This window comes from Passer montanus, unplaced genomic scaffold (assembly GCF_014805655.1).
Source record: "Passer montanus isolate IOZ18808 unplaced genomic scaffold, ASM1480565v1 scaffold107, whole genome shotgun sequence".
NCBI classification, from domain to species: Eukaryota; Metazoa; Chordata; class Aves; order Passeriformes; family Passeridae; genus Passer; species Passer montanus.
The window spans coordinates 1,929,083-1,951,643 of NW_024357281.1; the positions used below are offsets into that span (position 1 = coordinate 1,929,083).

At 40.2% G+C, this 22,561-nt stretch overlaps 1 protein-coding gene across 1 annotated transcript; it reads left to right on the top strand.

Moving 5' to 3' along the window:
• Positions 1-2,859: 2,859 nt before the first annotated feature.
• LOC120508434 (heparin cofactor 2-like) lies at positions 2,860-21,097 on the top strand. Its single transcript, XM_039722028.1, has 15 exons — positions 2,860-3,070; positions 4,170-4,347; positions 5,319-5,432; positions 7,120-7,254; positions 7,624-7,741; positions 8,109-8,251; positions 8,829-8,984; positions 9,817-10,218; positions 14,527-14,703; positions 15,047-15,136; positions 15,532-15,669; positions 16,201-16,318; positions 17,017-17,159; positions 18,223-18,390; positions 19,583-21,097. The coding sequence occupies exons 2-15, from the start codon at positions 4,180-4,182 to the stop codon at positions 19,994-19,996; spliced, it is 2,484 nt and encodes an 827-aa protein (XP_039577962.1). The 5' UTR covers positions 2,860-3,070; positions 4,170-4,179; the 3' UTR covers positions 19,997-21,097.
• Positions 21,098-22,561: the final 1,464 nt, after the last annotated feature.

The window sequence follows — 22,561 nt, forward strand, 5'->3', positions numbered from 1 at the left end:
AGTGAAGAGATCAGCACTTATCCCTCCACTTCCCCTCCTGAGGATGCTGAAGACCACGATGAGATCACCCCTGAGTCTCCCCTTCTCCAGGCTGAACAGAACAAGTGACCTCAGCTATTCCTCATAAGGCTTTCCCTCAAGGCCCTTCACCATCCTCATGGCCCTGCTTTGGACACTCTCCGATAGCTCAATGTCTGTTTTATATTGTGGTGCCCAAAACTGCACACAGTATTCAAGGGGAGGCCACACGAATGCAGAGTAGAGGACTTATCACTCTCACTATTTTCTCAATTTCTGTGCCCCTGTCCTCCTTACAGTTTTTAAATAAATCACACAGAGATTTAAAACAACAACAAAAAATCACACCTACAAAAGGATTAAAATATTAGCAGATTTCAAAACTCTTTTCCTCCCTATGCTTCTTGTATCTTCTAAAGTCTTTTTAAAGGTTTGGAGGTACTTAAAATCCTTTCATGTTTAAAATCTGGCCAACTCTGGCTGAGTCAAAAACTTGAACAGAGTGCTCTGCTGGGTGAATCAGAAATTCTTCCCTGCCAAGTAAATAAACAGTGCTTGTACTTGCAAAAAACACTTGAGGATGTCAAGGAAACTGAAGAGCTTTCCTTCAAACACCACTTTTTCTTTTGATCTACTTGAAATATAGAACACATTAGTTGTGAATTAAATCAGAGTTCCAAGAGTTGATAGTAAAAATAAGCTACCAATGGGCATGAAAACCTGCCATGGAAAGTTGCATCCTAAAAATACTGTGTGAGAGCAGAAGCTACCACGTTTCTGTGACAGCAAGTCTTTTTCCCAAGGAAAAGGAACTTCATAGGGCACTTTATAAGGTTCTGTTCAGGTATCAAACATATTACCTACTCCTGAACCCAGGCACTAATGAACTGAGCAACACACTGTGTAGTCAAAATGACGTGTGCAAAGTTCCACTGAAACTGGAGGAAAACAAAATGCTTTTATGTAGCTGGCCAGGGTGCTGGTATCCTGCCAATATTTGCCCTAACCAAATGGAAACATGAATGACTGCAGTGAAAGGGAGCACAGGTTTACTTCCCACAGGAAGGACACTATAACACAAATATAAGTCTCCTAGTGTGCTGCTGTTGACTTAGTAAGGAGTGGGAGCTACTGAGTCAGCAGTGAGTTGTGTCCTCCAGGGATGCTAATTTAAATGGATATTAGAAAATATTATCAACCCATCACATTGATAAAGCATATTTTGTCTTCTGAGATGAGTATAATTTTAGTTATTCAGTATTTTTTTTTATTTTTATGTTCTACCCACCAGCCATGCCATTCAAGAGGTGTTCTAAAACACTGTAAAAACCTTGTGCAAAAACACAAACCTCTCATTCAGCCGAACCCAGCATTTCTGTGTAAACAGAACACCTCAGTCTCTTGTTGTAAGGCAGCAACCAGTAGCACTAGTTAGCAAATTAAGTTCACCCTGCTTTATAACTAGAAAATCCACACTAATTGCTCTAAGGGATAAAGTCTTTTCAAGGTATCTATCACTCTTCAACAACAGGGCTCAATTTGCAAAGATTACTCAAATCATTTATGCTTTGGAAACCATTTAAGGCCAATGTAAACAGATTGCAACTTTCCCAGGCGCTATGGGTACAATTAGTTCTGCAGTGATTACCTCTTCTACACTACACTGCTCTCTGGAAAACACAATGGATATATCTCACACTGAAACATGCCCCTTTTGTGTAGCTGCCATTTCAAAATATCTGAGGAGCAGGAAAACACCATCCAATTAAAGTAATGTGGCTCCTCACAAGTAGGAAAATAACTTTAGTAAAGCTTTCAATTCCCAAGTTACATTGATACAGAAGTTTCAAGGAATTGTCAAGGAATCCTTTTCAGCAGTACCCTCCTATGCCCTGCTCCAAATTTTGCAGGTATTTACATGGTTCATTCCTCATTATGAGATCCTTCATGCAAACCTCTGCCCTACAACATAAGTCCATGTTAAATGTATGCTCACAGACAGAAGGTCAGAAGAAAGCTCTCCAAAGGCACTTTATGCTGAGGAAGCAGACCTTGTGAGTGAGTCCTGCTCAGTGTTGGGGAGGTATCCAATTCCTGCTCAGGTTTTCAAGGTGGAGATATCAACAGTGCAGAGAGAAAAATTAAATAAAGGGCAAGGTAGGATTTTAAAGGGTATTTCAGTTAGGAGTCAAGAGTATGGACAGACTACAGAAGAAGGGACACCATGAATACAAGGAAAATCAGGGAAGGAGGTATTTTAGTAGCCCAGAAAAGAATAAAAAGAAGATTGGACAGAATATTCATTGCTGGAATGGAAAATAAGGAATAGATCTCTGACATGCTACATGGGTAAAACAGCTTCCAGACTGGGTGGGGAAATAGAAATGAAGTCTAATCTAAGACCCACACTAAGTTCAAGTGATGTTGCCTACTGCTAATACAAGTCCAGTTCTGGTGCCTGAGTCTTAACCTTCCCTATCTCACAGTTACAGAGTTTCCCTGGCTGTGCAGTCTTAGAATCCTCCAAGATTAACAAAACCCATTTTTCCAAAACAGAAACCCACCAGGAATGACAAATACTTTCTCAGAAGGAAGCAGGCAATAGAAAAACTCACACATAAGTCCCTTTCTTTTTTTCTATCTGTCTGTTTCTCAGAGATAAATTCTGTAATACAAACCATAAAAGAAGTAGGTCAGTCACTGCCTTTTTTTAAACTCTCCAAACCACAAAGGAAAGATTGTTCAAAGTAGTGTGGGTTCAAGTTGTTACTAGCCTGTTGCCACAAAAGTGTTTATAGAAATACTTAAGCAGTCACTTTTGTAAAATTCTTCTATGGTATCATTCTTACCATCACTTCACATCCTACTCTGAGGTGATTCAGTTCTTCCACAGGGATGTGGCCTATAGGACATATTTCATTGCACAGTCATGAGTCATAAGAACCTTTGCAGAACCGGCCAGGCACACTATAAATTCATCCTACCCTCCATGTGAACTGCAGAAACCTTGGAGACACCCAGAGCAGCAGTGTTTCTCCCTGCACAAAACAAGGTACTGTAATGACTTCTAGATTCTATTTATTTTACTTATTCTTGGCTGATGTTTCTTAGTTGACAAATAGGAAAAAAGGAAGCAGGTATCTGAACTGGAAACAACTAATGCTTGGGGAAAATAATTAACTAAGATTGCATAGGCAGAGCCTAGAAGATGAAAGTCTTAAAAATATACAGGAAGACAACTTATTGTTCAGAGTTCTATAATTTCTAGAGCTCACTGACTAGCATATATATCACAGCACGCTAAGAACCATTGTGTTTGCCTAAGTCTCAGGTAATTTGTTCTTGTACTCTTTAGTGCTTAGAATCATCAGTTTAGCTCCCGGTTTGCAAGCTACTAGGGTCACAAACTATCTTTTATTCTAATGCCGTCCTATACCAACCAAAATAGCTTTTAGTCCCTGACTAGAACCCTCAGCTAAACCTGCAAAGCGAATTAAAAATAGCAGCCTTTGTGGTCAGCTGAATACAGAAAGCTTGTATTGCAGAGAAACTAGGAAGCTAGGATCTGGGTTAGTGCTGTGAGACAGGGTTTCAGGACATTTTTAAAAGTCAGAAAGGTAATTCAGGATGCTTAGCATGCAATAGTTGGGGCAGTGCTTGCTCAAGTATAGGAAGGAGACTTTTGTATTGACCTAAAGGAATAATTTGACTGCTCCTGTTACCAGAGTATTTGTTTACTACAGAGATGAGTATCAAAAGGCTCTTGAACAAACTGAAACATAAAATTTGTCCTGAGAGACAGTTTCTCAGTGGTGTCTAGCCCAGGCTTTGCTGAGTAATCAAAAAGTCAAAATTTGCTATCAACTATCACCCCAAGATGCTGTCAAGGGCAGTGCAATAAATTTGCTGGTGAACAAATATGAAACACAGCTAGAGGCTGGTTCATCCCTAAAAATGATAGCTGTTGCTATCAGTGAAACAGGACATGCTAAACTTTGTGACTTCATAACAGTTAATGCTCCTCATTCTTTACATAAGCAATTTTGGAAAGTCTTTTAAACACAAAAAAGTTCAGTGAAGAGAAACTGCTAAACAAATAGAAATCATAGTTAGTGGTTCATTAATAGCATCTTTTCTGTCTTTCTGTGCAGCTCCAGGACAATGGATACATTGAATAAAGCAAACACAAGCTTTGCTCTTGACTTTTTCAAACAGCAATTGCAGGAAGATGGTGACAAGAATATTTTGTTCTCTCCTTGGAGTATTTCATCTGCCCTGGCTACTGTTTATTTGGGAGCCAAAGGTAACACTGCAGATCAGATGGCAAAGGTGAGTCTGGGCTTCAAAAAGTACCTGTCTGAAAGGGTTGATTTCTTGGAGTAATGTCCTCCATGCCAGAAATTTGCTGTATTGAAACAGAGGAAAAGAGTTTTGAGGACTCTCCTCTATAGTTATTTCAAGTTTTAACTTTGCTAAACATAAATCCACATCTACAAGACTAGAGAAAAACTATGTTGAGATCACAACCCTTTCTTTGGGGTATGTATTTTACAGGCAAAATTACTTACTGACATTGCCAATCACTCTTGTTCAAAGCTTGTAGTGTCATCAGGGGACAGTGAGAACAGTCCCAATGCACGGTTGCTAAACACCTAATGCAGCTACCCAGCTCCTGTTGGAGGAAGGGAGGCTTGTGAGTTTGCTTCTGCTATGGCAGACGTTGTTCCCCTGCAGTGATGTAACTCCTGATTTATAGGACAAAAGAGACCCACTAGGGTAAAAAAGAAGTGATCTTCTGTTAGGATGAAGTGGAAACAAAACAAAACAAAAGACTCAGCTCTTCTGAAAAGTGTTCCAAGGTTGTTTGCACCCCTTTGTATCCTGGTTAAGGTGAACAAGTCCAGAGAAAGGGATTTAAGGCATGGAACTGCCTGCACACTTTTCAGGCTTTTTGACACACAGCAGAGCTCCATTAAGACTTCTCCTTCCTAGACTCCATCTGAGGGTAATTGGCTCTTTCCAGGTATTAACAGGTCATCTCAGGGCATAACTCAAAGCAGGCAGATTCCTCAACAAAGGCCAGGTACGTAAGAGTTTCGCCCTGCAGCCCTCAGCTTAGTTTGCACAAGCCATTTTGTACACATGGGCATCGAGACCTAGACAAAGATTTCATTTTCAGAAAGAAGAATAAAATCTGAGATTGACTGTCCTCATTAACTGTCCCTTTGATGTCACTGATAAATTTCACTGAAACAGCAAATTTTCTATTGTTGCATTTCTTATTGCTTTTTCCACTACAGGTACTTCACTTCAACCAAGCTGAAGGAGCCAAAAATGTCACCACAACCATAAGAATGCAGGTCTATGCCAGAACAGAAGAGAGTTTATCAAATCGACGTGCATGTTTCCAGAAGGTATCTTAGCCAAGCTGGTGATCAAGCTAAGGGCATGGACACATTTTCTCCTGTATTTTCTTTCCACATTTGTGTTTGCTTATGTTTGCCTTCCTCAGATTTAGTGTACAAAATTAACTGGTGCAGCATTGTGTGATACCTTCATCTAATGCAACACTTATTGCATGCTTCCCCCTTTTACACAGAATTGCATAATTTAACCTCAAATTTGCAAAATTTAACATTTGATGATCAATAGATCTGATCTTTTTCCTTTAGCTCTGAGGTCTTTCTCAAACTATTACTATTCAGCACAGTTACTATTAACTAATTAATTTATAATAAATAGTAATTAATAACTTGTTACTATTAATAGTTACTAACTATTACTAGCTAGCACAGTTCTTACCTCAGAGAGCTAATATCAAGAAAAGAGATGCTCTTCCACACATTTGATTGCAGCATCAAGACAAAGAAAACCAGAACATTAACTTTTCCAGGCTACTTATTCTTGATATGTTTCAGAAATTAGCCTCCATTTCAGTTGAGAAGTTAACAACATAAATTAATGTGTTGGGATTTCCCAAAGTAGACCAGTTGTCTGCAATAAATCTAAGAGAAATGGGAATAGTTTCATTTCTGAGATAAGCCTTTGTCATACTGGCAGGCAATTTGTCCCAATTTGTATGTAATTTAACATAGCAGAACAATACAGAAGAGCAAATGTAATCCCTCTGAGTCAGTAAAGGCTTTTTCCTAGTTTACAATTCAAAGATGGTGATATCAAACTCTTCTCCTTGCTCTTTCCGTCATCCTTATTCTTTAAGGGCGTGAGCTGTTTCCCTGCAGTCTGCCCACAAAACCCAACTGCTGCTAGTTTTGATGAATGGATCTGCATCCCACAGCCAAATCCCATGGTGGGAAGATTTATTTTAGAGCTTATGTCAACATCTCATTTGCACTGCATGAACAGGAAAGGGATTGTTCCTCATCAGCAATACTTGTCCTCACTGTAAGAATTACAGAGTGCTATGGCTAGCCTTATGGGTAGTGCTATGGGTTCTAACACTTTGGAGATTTAAGGGTCTGTTCATGCCTCTGACTCTGATATAATGATGAGATTAATACAGCACATGTGCAGATTTTTAATTTACTAATTCATAGCTTCTTCCTTGAGCTCATTTGAGACTCCGAACCCACATTTATTTAAACCTGTCACTTCAATATAGAGAATTTACTGCAATTACTGAAACATAAAAAAACCTCAAACTATAAAATATTAAGAGAGACATTAAGAAATTTAGTGGCAAACCTTCCATGTAACACTACTTTGATAAATTAAGGGAGTGATAGAGCCAAATCTCATGCATTGTTTAAGAATTATTCTCTGCCTTTTGTTTTCTGGATATCCAAAGTTTCACAATATCCACTTATAAACCCTCAAATTTTTACATAATTCAGGCTCTTAACACTTGCATTCCAAGATACCCACACACTGAGTGTCTATGTGTGTCTATACCACACCTGCAACTTCTAATACTTTAAAATTATTTTTTTAATGGATGTCCACTTTAGAGCACCTCTTCTGTTGTAATATAGGTAACAGTATTCTGAAGAGAAATACTTTACTTGGATCTGTGTGAAGGAAAAAAACCAGGATTTTTACACAACAGATGAATAATGTCCTTTCTATTTCTCTCTCTCCAAGACAGAGATTGGCAAATCAGATAATATCCATCCTGGATTTAAAGCACTCAGCTTTGAAATCAACCAACCCACTAGAAACTACCTACTTAAAAGTGTCAACCAGCTTTATGGAGAAAAATCATTGCCTTTCAGTAAGGTAAGACTTTTATTCAGATTATGCAGTGTCATTTAATCTTCATGATCTACCTATGGCAACATAAGCAATATACTTTTAAATATTTTTGCTACATTTGCAAATTATGTTATTATCCTTAACATTTTCTATTATACTTTTCCTTAGACTTTGGACACTAAAATTTTAGCTTTTTGGGATGCGTATCTAATCTCAGAGTGATTTGTAGATGTAATTAGATGAGAATGTTTAAATCTAATGTTTCCACTAAAAAATACTTTGTTCCTTTGGGAAAACACTGTGCTTGTGCCCATGCAATTTTCATCTCTGGCTGTAGTAGTACTCATATTGGCAGGCAGCAAACCTAAGTCAGGTGTCTCTATTGCACTGCAGGAATACTTATTTTTAGCCAAGAGATACTACGGTGCAGAGCCACAATCAGTCGACTTTGTGGGAGCAGCAGATGCAATCAGGAGAGACATCAATTCCAGTGTTGAACAACAGACTGAAGGTGAGTTCCAGCCTCTCCTCTCCAAATCAAAAAGGAGTCATTTTGGCTTCTCTTTGCCCAAGGGGCCCATGGCAGGTAAACAATTCACCTCAGAAAGCTAAATCAGACTTTTCCTGAATTACTCATCTACCAACAAGCTCTTACTAAAATTAGTGTCCTCCATCTCGGTGTGTGAGGAATATGGCTTATTCTTCTTTGTAAATCAAGACTACCCCAGTAACTAAATATTTGCAAAAAATCTCAAGCTATATGAGTGCTATGGCAGCACTTAAAATTTCCCTGGTTTATATCCCCAGAAACTGTGCCAGCACTTAGACTGAAACAGTGAAACTGCACAGATGTGTGAATGTCCCTCTGTTTTCTCTAGGTAAAATCCAGAATCTGCTGCCTCCTGGATCTGTAGATTCACTCACCAGGCTAGTCCTGATAAATGCACTCTACTTCAAAGGAAATTGGGCAACGAAGTTTGAAGCTGCAGCTACCAGGCAAAGGCCTTTCAGAATAAACATGGTATGGCAATACACTGCCCTGTTTCCTACGCTGCAGGTGGAAAAACCTGAAAAAGATGGAGGGAGAGAAGGGAGGGGGGGAAATCCTGTCACCCTTTAAATCCATGTGGCAGGATAGTTATTTCATTTAAAGCACACAGTGTATTCAGTATATTTATTTCACCACACTTTCAGCACTAAAATTGCACACACCTACCAGGCCCTGAGGCACAAGGAAATTGTCAGAAGGTGACTTCAAAAAAAGATTTCCATTCTCCAAAGACAGGAAAAAAAGTGGGGCATGGGTTAGTTCTTTACATTTTCACTTTTACCATTCAGCAAATCAGAGTGGAATACAGTTTCCTACAATCTGTGTCACCTGAGACAGCTCAGAAAGCATGCCACACCTCCCAGTGCCTTTCCAGTGCCTTGCAAGGAACCTCTGAAGGTCCTGTGTTCTGTGTCCTACCCATAAGGATGTCTCAGACACATTGGGCAGCTTGTAGAGTAAATACAATAAACTTCCACTGTGCTACTTTAACTCAATCCTTTTACTGTTCAGAGTACAAATGTAAAACATTTCATTTTATTTGTTGCAGCATACAACTAAATCAGTGCCCATGATGTACCTGAGGGATAAATTTAACTTAAACTACATAGAATCAGTTCAGGCTGATGTTCTTGAGCTTCCATACGTCAATAACGACCTCAGCATGTTCATCCTGCTACCAAGTGATATCTCTGGCTTACAAAAGGTAAAAAACTGAGAACATAAAAAGTAAGAGTGTCATTATTTACTTACTTTATGCATGTGTGAGGTAAAAGACCAGGCTGTAGTCATGCTTGTGGAAGGAGTCTACTGATCAGGCTCAAGGTAAAGCAAATCCCAAATCTGGTCTGGTACTGTGAGCTTGAAGCTCTTGAAGCTCAGACTAGATTTCTTAGTCTTGAAAGCCAGCCAACCAATGTCTGTGGTTGCTAAAGTTCATAAGTCCTGGAAACAGGTAACCCAAACCCCATAAGATTGACTCTTTTCCAGCAGAACAAAAATGAGGACACAAAACCAGCCTTGCTAGATCCACTGTCCACACCAAATCAGACAGATAAGATTTCATTCTGGAAAAATCCCACCAAAAATTGGGCAGCCTCTGTTATGTTCCAGGATGTCCAGAACTAATATGTATGGACACTGCCACCTTCTGTAAAAAGCCTGATTCTGCTTTTGGACAACAAACCCTTAAGAGATTTTCATTTTTAAGATGTTGTGGTGGGGGGGCAAGGGAAAGCTCTTTTCAGTGAATTCTAAAATGTGGGGAAGACAGCCCTGGGAACAGAAGAACAACCAGACGATTGTAGCTGTGCTACATTCCCTGACAGTTACTGAGAACATTTCAAATATTGCATTGATATACCATAGAACAACATTCTCCTTTAGTTAAAAAGATCTCCAAACTGCTGTTACATTACTGTTTTCCTTGTACTCTTAAAACCTCTTGAAAAGTTCTCTATTTAAAAGAAGAAATAGCACTTAGGGCACAGGTTTTTGAACATTTCTTAATTTTCTAATTTTCCTTTTCCTTACTGCAGCTAGAAAGAGAATTGACTTTTGAAAACTTGTCTACATGGACAAATCCAGAACTAATGGAGAAAATGAACATGGAAGTTTATCTGCCAAGGTTCACATTAGAAGAGAAATATGACCTCAAGTCTACTTTGAGCAGGATGGGGATACAAGATGCCTTCACAGAAGGTCAAGCTGATTTCACAGCAATGTCCAAGACTGGTGATCTGTTTTTGTCACAAGTTTTCCACAAGTGTTACCTGGAAGTCAATGAAGAAGGCACAGAGGCAGCAGCTGCCAGTTCAGCAACACTGGCATCACGAAGTCTTGGTGCTACTGTTATCTTTTTGGCAGATCACCCTTTCCTCTTCTTTATCAGGCACAACAAGACCAAGACTATTCTCTTCTTGGGAAGGTTTTCTTCCCCCTAGAAACACGATTACTAAACAGGTTATTGCAACAAGAAAAATGAACTAAATACACACCACAAGGAACATCTCAATAACCAGTGCACTTCTCAATTTTCCTGTACTGTTGACAAATCTCTCAATGTTGAGGAGAGTATTTATGAAAAATAACCTCAAATTTATGCCTCTGGCTCATTTTCCTGGCCAAATAACCCCAAAATGCTAGCACTACACGCTAAGTACCAAACTGTGCAAAGAAGAACATTTCTGTGTTTTTTTAGCACTTTCTGAACTAGAACTTCCACAATTCAGAACAGACTGATCTGAGCTCAACCAGTAATATTAAATTTTGGTACCTAAGAAGATGAAAACCCAGAAAAATCTCCTTTCAGAATGCTGCTGCATCTCCATTGGTTTCAGCTCATGCTGATCCCCAAGGCAGGCTTCTCACCCGCCTTCTTGTCAGTTTTTTACCAGCTCTGCACTCTGGCAGAACTGGCAATGAAATAAACCTGCAAAATCTCCTTTGTTCCTGATACTGGTGCTTCTTTTTTTGCTCGAAAAGGTGTTAACACATGTACTTCTAATATCTGTCCCACAGCAATTGGAAAATATTTAACAACACTACAAAACTAGGAAAATAAAACAAATGTGCCTCACAACCTTCTCCTTTGTAAACTTTCACCCTTACAACACTCACAGCAGTATTTCCAGCCTAGCACGGTAGCGCTTTGCTTTCATTTTACTTTGCCACTTATTCACCGGTTTGAGACAAGATCAAATGGGAGAACCAAGTCTAAAGCTAATACAAGTAATACTAATGGCCATAAGCACTTTCTGGAAATGAATGTAAATCTCCCATGTCATATTTACTCTTGTCACTGCTCTTTCTCCTAAGAGAGTGTCTCGATCAGTCATGCATGTTTGTAGGGAATGCTCCTGACTATATGAATTCACAACAGACAGCAAAGGACCAGGTTTCTTAATGGACTTGCACACAGCAACAGCATCTTGCTACAAACACATTTTCTGGAAACAGCAGAACTCCACTTTCCTGGTAGAGACTGCTGACTGTCCCTGCATTCCTTCTCTTTTCATTCAATTGGTCAGCTGTTCCCAGGGTCCCTGCTGGCTCTGCTTCCCAAATGGGAAGGAACACAGGAAAAGCGTTATGAAGCACATGCTTTATTCTACCCTTATAGGGCCCCAAGAGAAATGCCTTCTGCTTGTCTCAGTTGTGAAACATGACACTGTATCCCTGTGCATGCAGGTCCAATTCTGCCATGCCCTCCTTCACCTCATGGAAGAGCAGCATATCCCCATAGATAAGCCTCTTAAGCACTTCCTGATATGCCTTGGGAATAAAGAGAGAAAAGCCACACCTGGAAGGCCAAGGAGGAACAAAACTATGACAACATGAACATAAATGCAGGCCTTTAAAGTCAATGGAAATGTGAGTCAACTTTTCTCTCTCCTTCATGATTTTAAGCATGGTTGCAAAGATGACACGGTTGATGTCCTTTTGGCAGTGCTGTATCATTACTGAGTGGCAGCGGCCACAACACATGAAAAGTGAGTTGTACATTAGGGAACAACCTTTTCCCAGGGTGACCAGCAGTGCTGGAATTGTTGTGGAATCCTCATCCTTGGAAGGGCTATCGCTAACCTTATCTACTCATGGCCCTGCTCCAAGCAGGAGGTTGATCAGTGGCTGCCCCTTTCAATTAACGTCTGTGATTTTTTTTTCTCTCTTGTCAAAAGCCACTCTGCCTTGCCATCTCCCTTTCTCATTGATCACTGGCTGCCCCTTTCAATTAATGTCTGCGATTTTTTTTCTCTCTTGTCAAAAGCCACTCTGCCTTGCCATCTCCCTTTCTCACTCTGGATGGCATCCTCACATCTTGACTAGCAAAGGCAACTACCTTGCTCATAGCATATATCTTTGGGAATTGGGAGTCTCCTGGCTTGGGCTTTCTCACCACCTAACCATTCAGTTGACTTTTCTCCTATCCAGATTTCTGGAGGACTTGCTCACCATACTAAAACTAGCACTTGTTTAATTTCTGGCATTTCTTCACTGCCTTGCACAACACTGATTTTTGACATTTTTTAAAATTCTTGACCCATTGTATTCCTGTAATCAGGCTTGCAGTAAAATGCTTAGCAAACAGTACAATTTCCTTCCTTTCCTGCACCTTCCGCTGCCCTCTAGAGTCTTAGAGTTGTCACCACCTTGTTCTTCTTCCATCACTGTCTCTCTTCTGGGACTTCAAAGTGACAGCTCTTGTGCCACGTTTACCTCTCTTGTTTCTCTCTGACTTTGCTTGAGCTCTCCCAGCAGGGTTATTTCAATTCTTGCCCTCCTCCTTACTGTGAAGGAACTCAGGGTTTTGCAGTGTTTGTCTCAAATTATTCCCAGCCATGACTGCAATGAGATTTCTACACCAACACAACCAGTGGAGTGTCCATCCCTTGTCCTCCTTCACAGTTTTGCCTCTGTCTGTGCTCCTAATGATCTTCAGTCTGAAGCTGGGCTCCCAGTCTCCAATTCAATCACTAAACTTAGTGTTTTATGCTGAGGTTCTGCATTTGAAACTCAGAAGTCACCGGGAGGAGAAACAGACCCTCAATATATGTTTAAATAAATAAAATAAATTCTTAGTCCAGAAACTAAAACCAAGTATTGTGCAACCATTTAAAAAGTAATTTATTTTAAATAACACAACAGTTATCTCCACAACACCAGAAAACCTTTGGAATCAGCAATTTGCTTTGTTATCCTGTCAGTAGGCTATTGTGGTGCAACAACAGACTTGAGATTTTAATTCCATTATCCTTTTGAAATCTCTAAACCTGAAAAGTGACCAGGTCAACAAAAAGGCTAAAATTTTGTAAGATCTTTTGGGGATGTGGTAGACAGGAACTTTGGGTAGGTGGAAACAACCTGGATGTAGATAAAAAGGAAAGGGAGGGGCAAGCAGTACTGTGCTGCCCAATTTAAAAATTGCTTAACACACAAATGCAGGACCTGACTGAGGACAAGAACTAAGTCTTCTCTCTCACGGGATTAAAGGTAAATATTTAAATCATTTTAAGTAAATTTTATGGTGTTTTTCAAAATCAATGTGTGCCATGTGTGACTGTACGGATAAATGATAATATACCTGTGTTATAGTGCATTATTCTTGCCTTGTGTTTTTGTAAATGTCAACCATTAGAGAAAATAATGCTGTAAACCTACAGAAAACTGCTAATTTAGGGCAGAATTATTCACAAGTGGAAAAGTTTTCTTAAGGCAGCGACTGCATTACAAGTAAAATCTTCATTTTGATAAAAGAATTCCGTACTTCAGGTGAAGGCACAGCACTGCACATTATCAGGCCAGAGACTCAGAGGAGTATTCATTAGCTGAAAACAGAAATTCCCATCCTGATGCTCTCTTGGTTGTCTTCTCCAAGGAAAGAAAATCACTCTGTGGTACAGACATGGTCCTGAGGGCATACTGACTGCCAGAAAGAATGTAGCTTTTGGAAACCAAACACTTCATAAATATCTGCAGACTTCAGAGATTGCCCCACAATTTCTGCTGCTTCATTCCATAGATACAATTACAACAACAATAATCTAAACATTTCTAGTCTCTTGAGTGGTAAATTACATGAGGCATCTATTACTGGCTAGATATCTTAAAGCCTGGAGCACTCATAACCTCAAGGCATCTGGCAGTTTCTGGGGAAAACAAAATTGCTGGAACATACAGAAGGGGTGGTCGATACACACAATGAATAAACTGCATAAATCTAAATGGAAACAACAGCTTTGCTGTCCATGAAACTACTCAGAATAGGTTGCTAGCCAAGAAAAGCAAATGAGCCAAAAAATTACGCCTAAATCCTTTTGCAGTATCAGCTGTCAATTCTATACAGATCCAAATGTAGTAGTAGGAAAATCAAACAAACTCAAATATTGTGAAACTAAATGCACTAAAAATGCATATAAATTCCCATGGGAATGTTGCTTTGATAAATCATTAGTTAAGGACAAAAAGGAAAAGAAATACAGAGGTTACAAATCTGCACATCTTTGGAAATCAAAGGCAGAAAGAATCACAAAGAAAACTGCAGCTGTAGAGGGAAAAAACCTAAAATAAACTGGTGCTCCTAACAGGTGGCAAACAGTATCTGTATGGAAGATAAACATACAACTATGCTATTAGTTTTAGTGGTTTAAATGGACTGTCTTGCACATGCAACATTTCTCACTAATGGGTATTGTGTACAAAAATGTAAACACTCAAAGAGTACAATTATCTCTGTTGCCTCTTTCCAGGTTGTAAAAATGGAAGTGGTCTCCACATCAGTTGGCAACTTTACCATTGATCTTTTCAACAAGCTGAATGAGAACAACAAGGGAAAAAACATTTTCTTCTCCCCTTGGAGCATATCAGCTGCTCTGGCTCTGACATACCTGGGAGCAAAAGGAACTACAGCAACTGAGATGGCAGAGGTAGGTTACTTTTGTACTATTATCCTGGGGAGAACCATTTGGATTTGCACAAACACATTCCTGTTGTTGGGAGAAACAGCTGTGGAAGGGAGTTCTGCCTTGCAGCATGTAGATAAGAACACAGTGTTTGTGGTCTCGGAGGGGAATGGTGCAACTCATTGCTATTCCATGGGCTTTATTGTCACTACAGCTTCAGCATCCCTTTGATTAGTCATCTAAGCAGCAGATAGCACAGCAAGTTATCACAAGGAGAGAAACATGACAACCATTTGAACCCCATCTAACTTTAAGTCTCACAAGGTCCTTCATCCCTATTTCTTATCTTTGAAAACTCTGCTTGCAGGTCCTTCATTTCACTGTGGGAGCAGGAGCTGAAGCTTCTTCTTCTTCTGTGGTCAGACCTTCTCGGGGGAGACCAAAGAGAAGAAAACTGGTATCTATTTGCACTAAAATTCCATTATAAAGACCCTGCAGAATCAAAATGTCCAGATACAGCTTTAGGAGTCCAGCATTTATTGTCTGCACTCCTCTTTAAAGTACAAACCCTAGCCATTCTTCACAACAGGATGATGTTCAGTTCCTTTCATTCACTCAGACTCTCAGAAGCTGAAAGGATGAGTCACTGGGATAGTCTGGAAGGTTTGTTATATGACAATTCAGTTAATCCAGTGATGGACAGAGCTCTGCAAATTTGCAGAGATGGTAAACTTGGGAAAATAAAAAGTCAGGAAGAGGAACCCAAATCCCTCTCCTATGTACATTGCTTAGCATGTTTTGAAAGCTTCATGCAAAAATGAAATTGCTGAATGTTTGGTTTCTTTTTCCAAGGATCCTGAAAACAAGCAAGCTGCAGATATCCATTCTGGCTTCAAGAAGCTCCTGACTGCCATCAACAAACCCAGAAGCACCTACTCCCTGAAAAGTGCCAACCGCATTTACGTGGACAAAACCTTCCCATTATTGCCTGTAAGTTAAATCTCAGGGAAGAGGAAGAAAAGGTGAAAAAATATTTCTCTTTTTAATTACTTGCCATTAATAGAACAGGTTGGAAGCTGACCTTCAATACTGCGTATAGAAGCTTGGGACTTAGTGATAACCTTAACTGGAAAACACCAGTCAGTCTGCTCACAAAATTTGAGGATGCATTGCCCTTTGACTATATTGTAGGGCTTCCCTTACATGAAATGTGCATTTAGTATTGGAACTCCCAATATACAAAATTTTAAATGAGAAATTAAAATAAGCACGTCCACAGGATGTGCGCAGCCTTCATCACTTCTCCAGATAAATCTTGGAACAAAAGATGTGAAACTTCTGTTCTTTGGTTATTTCTTAATTGTTAACCCACAGTCCAGCACAAAGCAACAAGCAAGATCCTACAGTCCTCTAGGTCCAAGAATCTATCAAGTATAAGAGCTAACAACTTCCTTTTGGAACTAAAAATAGTATATTTCTCTAGTACAGAACTTTTTTACTCACTTTTTTATTATTTTTCAGACATACATACAATTCAGTAAGAACTACTACAAAGCAGAGCCACAGAAGGTTAACTTTAGGACAGCACCAGAACAGTCAGGAAAGGAAATCAACACTTGGGTTGAAAAACAAACTGAGGGTAAGCTGGGCTCAACCCCAACACCTTTGCTCTCCCACAAAGTCAGTCTGCCGTTTCCTTTGGCCAGGTGCCTTTGCTTCCCCAGGTGCTACTGCAGCAGCCAGGTCATGCCTTCTGATGTGGAGGTGGGCAGTGAGCAGAGATATGGTGGGAGGGCAGAGAAAGAGCAGCACACTTAAGCAGCTTCAGAGATCTGATCTGGACCTCATTGAGCTCCCTGAGGAGATTCCCATTGACTGCACTGTGCTCTGAAGCAGCTGGTCTGCAGCACAAACGTACCCTGGTGCTGCACCCAGGCACCACTGGCAGAGCAGACAGAGGAGAGAGACACCTCTGCCTACCAGAGTGCTCCAGGGCAGGGGGGGATGCCTGCCTTGCTGGACCACTCTGCACTGGGCAGAGGGGCTCCTCCTTCTACCTGGTGTAAGCAGTCAGTGAGGCTTTCTGCTTCTAGCTGCTTGCATGAAGCTGAGACAGTTTTGGAAGATGGAGTAAATCCCTGTCAGTCAGGAGGACAGGTCAGGAAACAGCTTTGGAGAGTGTAAAGAATTGCATTGATTTATCTCAGGGGAGCATTTTAGGGAGCAGGGCATTGAGGCATGGACTTTTTACTAAGAAGTTGAACTGAGAGAAAAACTGATCAAAATGTCCTCACTGTGCTATGCTGGAATGAAACCTGATTCTTGTGCTTTCAAAAGGCAAAATCAAGAATTTGCTGGGTCCACAAGATGTGACAAACTCCACCAAGCTGATCCTGATAAATGCCATTTACTTCAAGGCAGAATGGGAAGTGAAATTTAAGGCAGAAGATACAGAGCTGCAACCTTTCCGACTGAGCAAGGTAAGTTCCTCCTTCTTACTGTAAACAACCTGGCCACAACAGCTATTGCTGAAATCTTTCCATTTCATAAGTCTTTTAGGTAGCCCTGTGGTAACTAGACCCTGTGAAAAGCTGTTTGCAGCAAAATCTGTCAGTTCTCAGCTCACTGAAACAGTAGGATGTGCTCAGGTAAATGTTAGTGAGCTCCAGGTAACAGCTACTGTTTCCAAAATCACTACAGGTATTTAAAACTTTTCAGTAAAGCAGTGCTAAAATTGACTAAATTGTAAAAACATGATTTTGAGAGTCCAGGCTTCATGGATAGGAGCTACACGGCATGTCATGGATGAGTACAGCACCAGGCCTCTGCGCTGGGCAACCAGGCTGGGCACAATCATTCCTGCTCAAACACAGCTGCAACAGGGTGCCCTGAACTAGTGCATGGCTGTGTGAGGCTAGAAGCAATGTCAATGGCATGTATCCAGAAGAGATGTTAATGAATTCACAGTTAAAAGAACTCTGTACAACTTCCACAAAGTGTACCTTCTGTCCTATGATTAGCATGTACACATGGTCTGCTTCTTTGAAGAAGGTATACGGATGTTAATAGAAGTTACATACCCCTGACAACGTGACTGCTTCCCAGGAACTCCTCTCATCATGAGCCCTTTTGCTCTGACACTAGTGTTATCTTTTGTGAAGCAATCAGCGGTTCACCTTTCATCTCCTCAGAGAGAGGAGACCACTGATAAGCTGCACAACACTCATCCCCTTAAACCACAGCTGTTTTTCTGCTAGAGTCTTGCCCTGCTCCATGCCCCTAATCCTTGCAGACATTTCTAACTCTCTTCCTCCTTAGGCATTTTTTGGGGAGAAAAGAAAAATATCTCTATTCAGCCCCCTACAAAAGCTTTGGGACAGACACCAAGATAAGCAATGTTGTCCAGTCAAGAAAAGATTTGGAAAATGGATGACAAATCACTGTTTTAAAAGTTTATAAAACCTCCTCTCCCTGCACTGCACTGAGACATCATCACCCTTCCATTCAATGAATGATTTCTTACATATAAAAAATACTTTCCAGAACAAGACCAAGCCTGTAAAGATGATGTACATGAGAGAAACATTTCCAGTTCTCATCATGGAAACAATGAATTTCAAAATGATTGAGTTGCCATATGTGAAACGTGAACTCAGTATGTTCATCATCCTTCCTGATGACATCAAAGACAACACTACGGGTCTCGAACAGGTACAACCATTTTGTATTAGTGCTCAGTCATTAAAAAAAAGAAGAGCAGGCTGAAAAGAATATCTGCCTTTCTGAGGATGTGCTATCATGCTGTTTGACCTCCTCCACCAGCTGAATTAATTTTCTTTAATACTTATCTAATCCCAATAAAGTTCTTCCATAAGAGTGCCCTTAGTTTGGCATAATCTTGTATTAGTGCTCAGTCATTAAAAAAAAAGAAGGGCAGGCTGAAAATAATATCTGCCTTTCTGAGGATGTGCTGTTTGACCTCCTCCACCAGCTGAATTAATTTTCTTTAATACTTATCTAATCCCAATAAAGTTCTTCCATAAGAGTGCCCTTAGTTTGGCAGGAACTGAAGACAGGCACCATTGTGCATAATCAGATGCTCAGCTCTTCAAGAGCCCCCTTGACTGACACACAATTTTACATGATCTGTAAGGGTTAAATCTTCCTTCCTCACACGTTCAGGAGAGACACCACAACACAAGAAGTCACAGGTTGTTCCTGAGTTGACTCCTTTTCCCCAGGGCCTGGAAGTCTATTTCCATACTGTTCTCACTCTTCCCCGCCCTTCCCCCTCCCACCATTTCTCTGCTCAAAGAAAAACTAGGATTTTGGTGAGACTGCATTTGCTACAATAATGAGATCTGCTACTGTAGTTACTACAATTCCAAAATTGTTAAATTCTTGGAGTCTACACCATTCATTGCTTTCCTCCATTTGATCTGAGCTGAACTCTGGTGGCACAGCGCCCAGGATACAGAAAGACTTTGTGGAAGCACTTTGTTTCAAAGCTGCCAAGGAAATATATACAATAATTTTAACACCTGTTTTTATAGAACTGGACCAAACCATGTGCCACACAGCAATTTTAGTCACATCAGGACTAAATTAAAAGAGAGGAAAGAACTACCATGGGCAGCTGTTGAACACACTTCCCATCTCTCTTTTGCAATGAATTTGGAAAGGGCACTGCACAAAACTTTGCAGCATTAAGATTCAAATACTTGTTGTGCACCTTGTCTCTGATCATTAGTAAAACCAATTTCCATTTAATGCTTTCAGCTAAATGCTACATTTGCTATTTAAAATGTTTAATTCATTACCATGTCATAAAATTGATCAATTCATAGTTAGTTAATTGTTTTTCTCTGCAAACACCAAATTCCTTCTCTTTCTTAAATGATAGCTGGAAAGGGAACTGACATATGGGAAGCTGTCAGAATGGACTGATTCCAAGAAGATGACCGAGACTCTTGTGGATCTGTACCTACCTAAATTCAAAATGGAAGAGAAATATGACCTCAGCGATAATCTGATCAGGATGGGAATGCGCACTGCCTTCAGCAGCAATGCTGACTTCAGTGGAATGACAGAGAAGGACAAAGTGATGATCTCCAAAGTTTTCCACAAGTCTTTTGTTGCAGTTGATGAGAAGGGCACTGAGGCAGCTGCTGCTACTGCTGTCATTATAGAACTAACAAGTGCACATGTTAGTCATGCTCTGAAATTTAGGGTTGATCACCCTTTCTACTTCTTCATCAGACACAACCAGTCCAAGAGCATCCTCTTTTTTGGTAGATTCTGCTCTCCTCTAGAATGAATTATTACTTGCTCTCCAACAGCAACCAAGGTTCACTGTTCAATGCAAAAAATGTGAACTAAAGGTACTAAAATCTCAACTTTAAGCTATGTAGCCATCCGTACTGAAGTGCCTGTTCTTTCCATTCTACCCAACCCCCTCAAAGAAGGCAGCAAACAGAAAACATCCTGTGTCACCAAAGAACACACCTCTACTGCTTCTTTCTATTGTCCTAATGAGACAGTCCTAAACAAGAAAAAAACCACAGAATTTTGCTTGTTTTTATCAAATCTGCTCTTCTGGCTTTGTTGTCTAAAAGTAAGGTGGAGTCATAAAAGCTCTCTGCACACAGGCCATCATCTAGCCCTATGTCAAATGCTGACTTCAAGGGAAATGCAGTTCATTCTCTTGACTCTCACAGAGAGGAAAAAGAACCCCAAAATCAACCCACAAACTTGTAAAAATCTGTATGCTCTCTTTTGCTCTCTTTTCCTCACTGGGAAATCTGCATTTGTATTACAATGCTATTTCATAACCTTAATTTCAAATTCCAATGACTGTTGGAAATTAACAAAATTTAATACAAATCCAGAATAATCTCAGAATGCCCCTTACCATCCCCTGCCTCACCTCATGCATATAGGCACATCACATTCATTCTTTCCTTCTCTTTCAGCTTCCTAAAAAAGTAAGGCCGTGAGGGGAAATTGTCCAACCCTTAATATTAAATTGCTGACTTCTAATCACACTGCATTTTTTCCTCATTTTTCTAAATTTTTTAGTTTAAGGTTGCTGAGATTTCCAACCAGCAAAAATGATAAGAAAACTATTAGCAACATGCCTTCTTGCCATCTTTTATTGATACGTAATCTAAATCTGTTAGAATTTAGGTCTGCTTCCTCTTTTTAATTTTACTTAATTATACCTGTTTTCTGGTTAATATCTGCAAAGCTTCCTTGCCACCTGTAATATTGACCAATGTTTGATTTGTAGCTTATGAGTGCATCTCAGCAAAAATATTTGTGGTATTGACAGAAACCCAGTGACATTTTGATTTTGATTGATGCTTTACTTATTATTTTACCATGAGCTGCATTTAAAAAATAAAGAAACTTGAAGTTGTGTTTGTGTTATTCAAGACGCTGAGTTACTTGGTTCTCTTGCGCATCCTGAATTCTGCACAGCTGGAGCATGTTTCCATTCTTGTCATTCCAAATCATCCACCACACCATCCCAACTGACAGAGCTGAGAAACTTCAACACACTTGTGTCTTATTTTCAGTAGGTTTCAAACAGGCCTCCTCCAAACACTGTTATTCTGCATGTCATCCTAGGCATTTACAAACACACCTTTCACAACACACTAGAAATAAGGAGTCTGACCAGAGGCTATGGTCCAGAATAGCACCTTCCAAATATCCTTTTTGACCATGTTCAAGAGTGAACAAGCAATGTGAAAAAATGAACCCTCCACACACCCCTCTTACCCATGTACAATAATGAACATACCTTTCACAAAACACTAGAAATACGGAGTCTGACCAGAGGCTGTCCTTCCAAATACCCTTTTTGACCATGTTCAAGAGCGAACAAGCAATGTGAAAAAAAATGAACCCTCCACACACCCCTCTTACTCATGTTCAATAACGATCAAGCCATGCTGTACTGGCAGCATCAGATCCCTCTGACAGCTTGGGAGGGAAGCAGTTGTGCTATCCCTGTGGCCATAAGGAATAGCATAACATTTTGCAGCCATTGTGGTAGTCCAATTACGTGTCAGAGAACATTACGTAAGAAAACAGGAGGGAGGTACCATAAAAGCATTTACTCTCAACAAAATTCCACCTATAATTACAACTTTTTCCACCTCCCCAGAAGGTATTCTATTTGGAAATACATCTCCCTTCAACAAAGTATATCCACATCTTCTTCCCTGTACAAAATACTGCTTCTAAAATTAGTGCCCTCCCTTGCCTGTAAGTCACAGCTCAGGATTTAGTTGTCTGTCCCTCAGGGCCTATCTAGTGCAGCCCAGAAGTGTGCTATTGACTTGGCTTTACTGAGAAGTTTGTTCTTTAGGTGTGGAAGAACATGTAAGTGAAGGCTGTGAAAAACAAGAGTGAAAACAGAATCTCTGAGGCTCTCTCTCACTACAGCACAGTGACTGCCAGCTGGCAAGAGATGCAAAAGGTCAAACAGGCTACGTTGGCTACCAAGCCACTCCCAGTCTCAGCTTTCCTTGAAGAGTACGCATTCCAGTGTATGACCTGGAATACAAGTGAAAAGTGTGAAAGAGAAGAAAGGAACCCATCCGGGGCTGCAGAGCTCATCTACTGCAAGCAACACTGGAGATGCTTCATTTGTACTTCCCCGCATTATTGTGATGGTAACCAGCATCTGGCTCTCAGGTCAGGCTAACCCTTCCAGAAACAGAATTGTCAGGGTAGAAGTGGCTATTTGAGATCATCTGGTCCCACCCACTATGTAAACAGGCTAAACTGATGCTGGTTGCACAGGCCAATTTCCAATTGGATTCTGAATACCTGTCTCCACCAATGGAGGATACATAAACTCTCTCGGCAACCC

Coding starts and splice junctions, on each gene's coding strand:
- LOC120508434 (XM_039722028.1), top strand. CDS start 4,180: ATGGATACATTGAATAAAGCAAACACAAGCTTTGCTCTTGACTTTTTC. Junction 14,704..15,046: donor CAGCAACTGAGATGGCAGAG/GTAGGTTACTTT, acceptor CTCTGCTTGCAG/GTCCTTCATTTCACTGTGGG. Junction 16,319..17,016: donor GGTTGAAAAACAAACTGAGG/GTAAGCTGGGCT, acceptor TGCTTTCAAAAG/GCAAAATCAAGAATTTGCTG.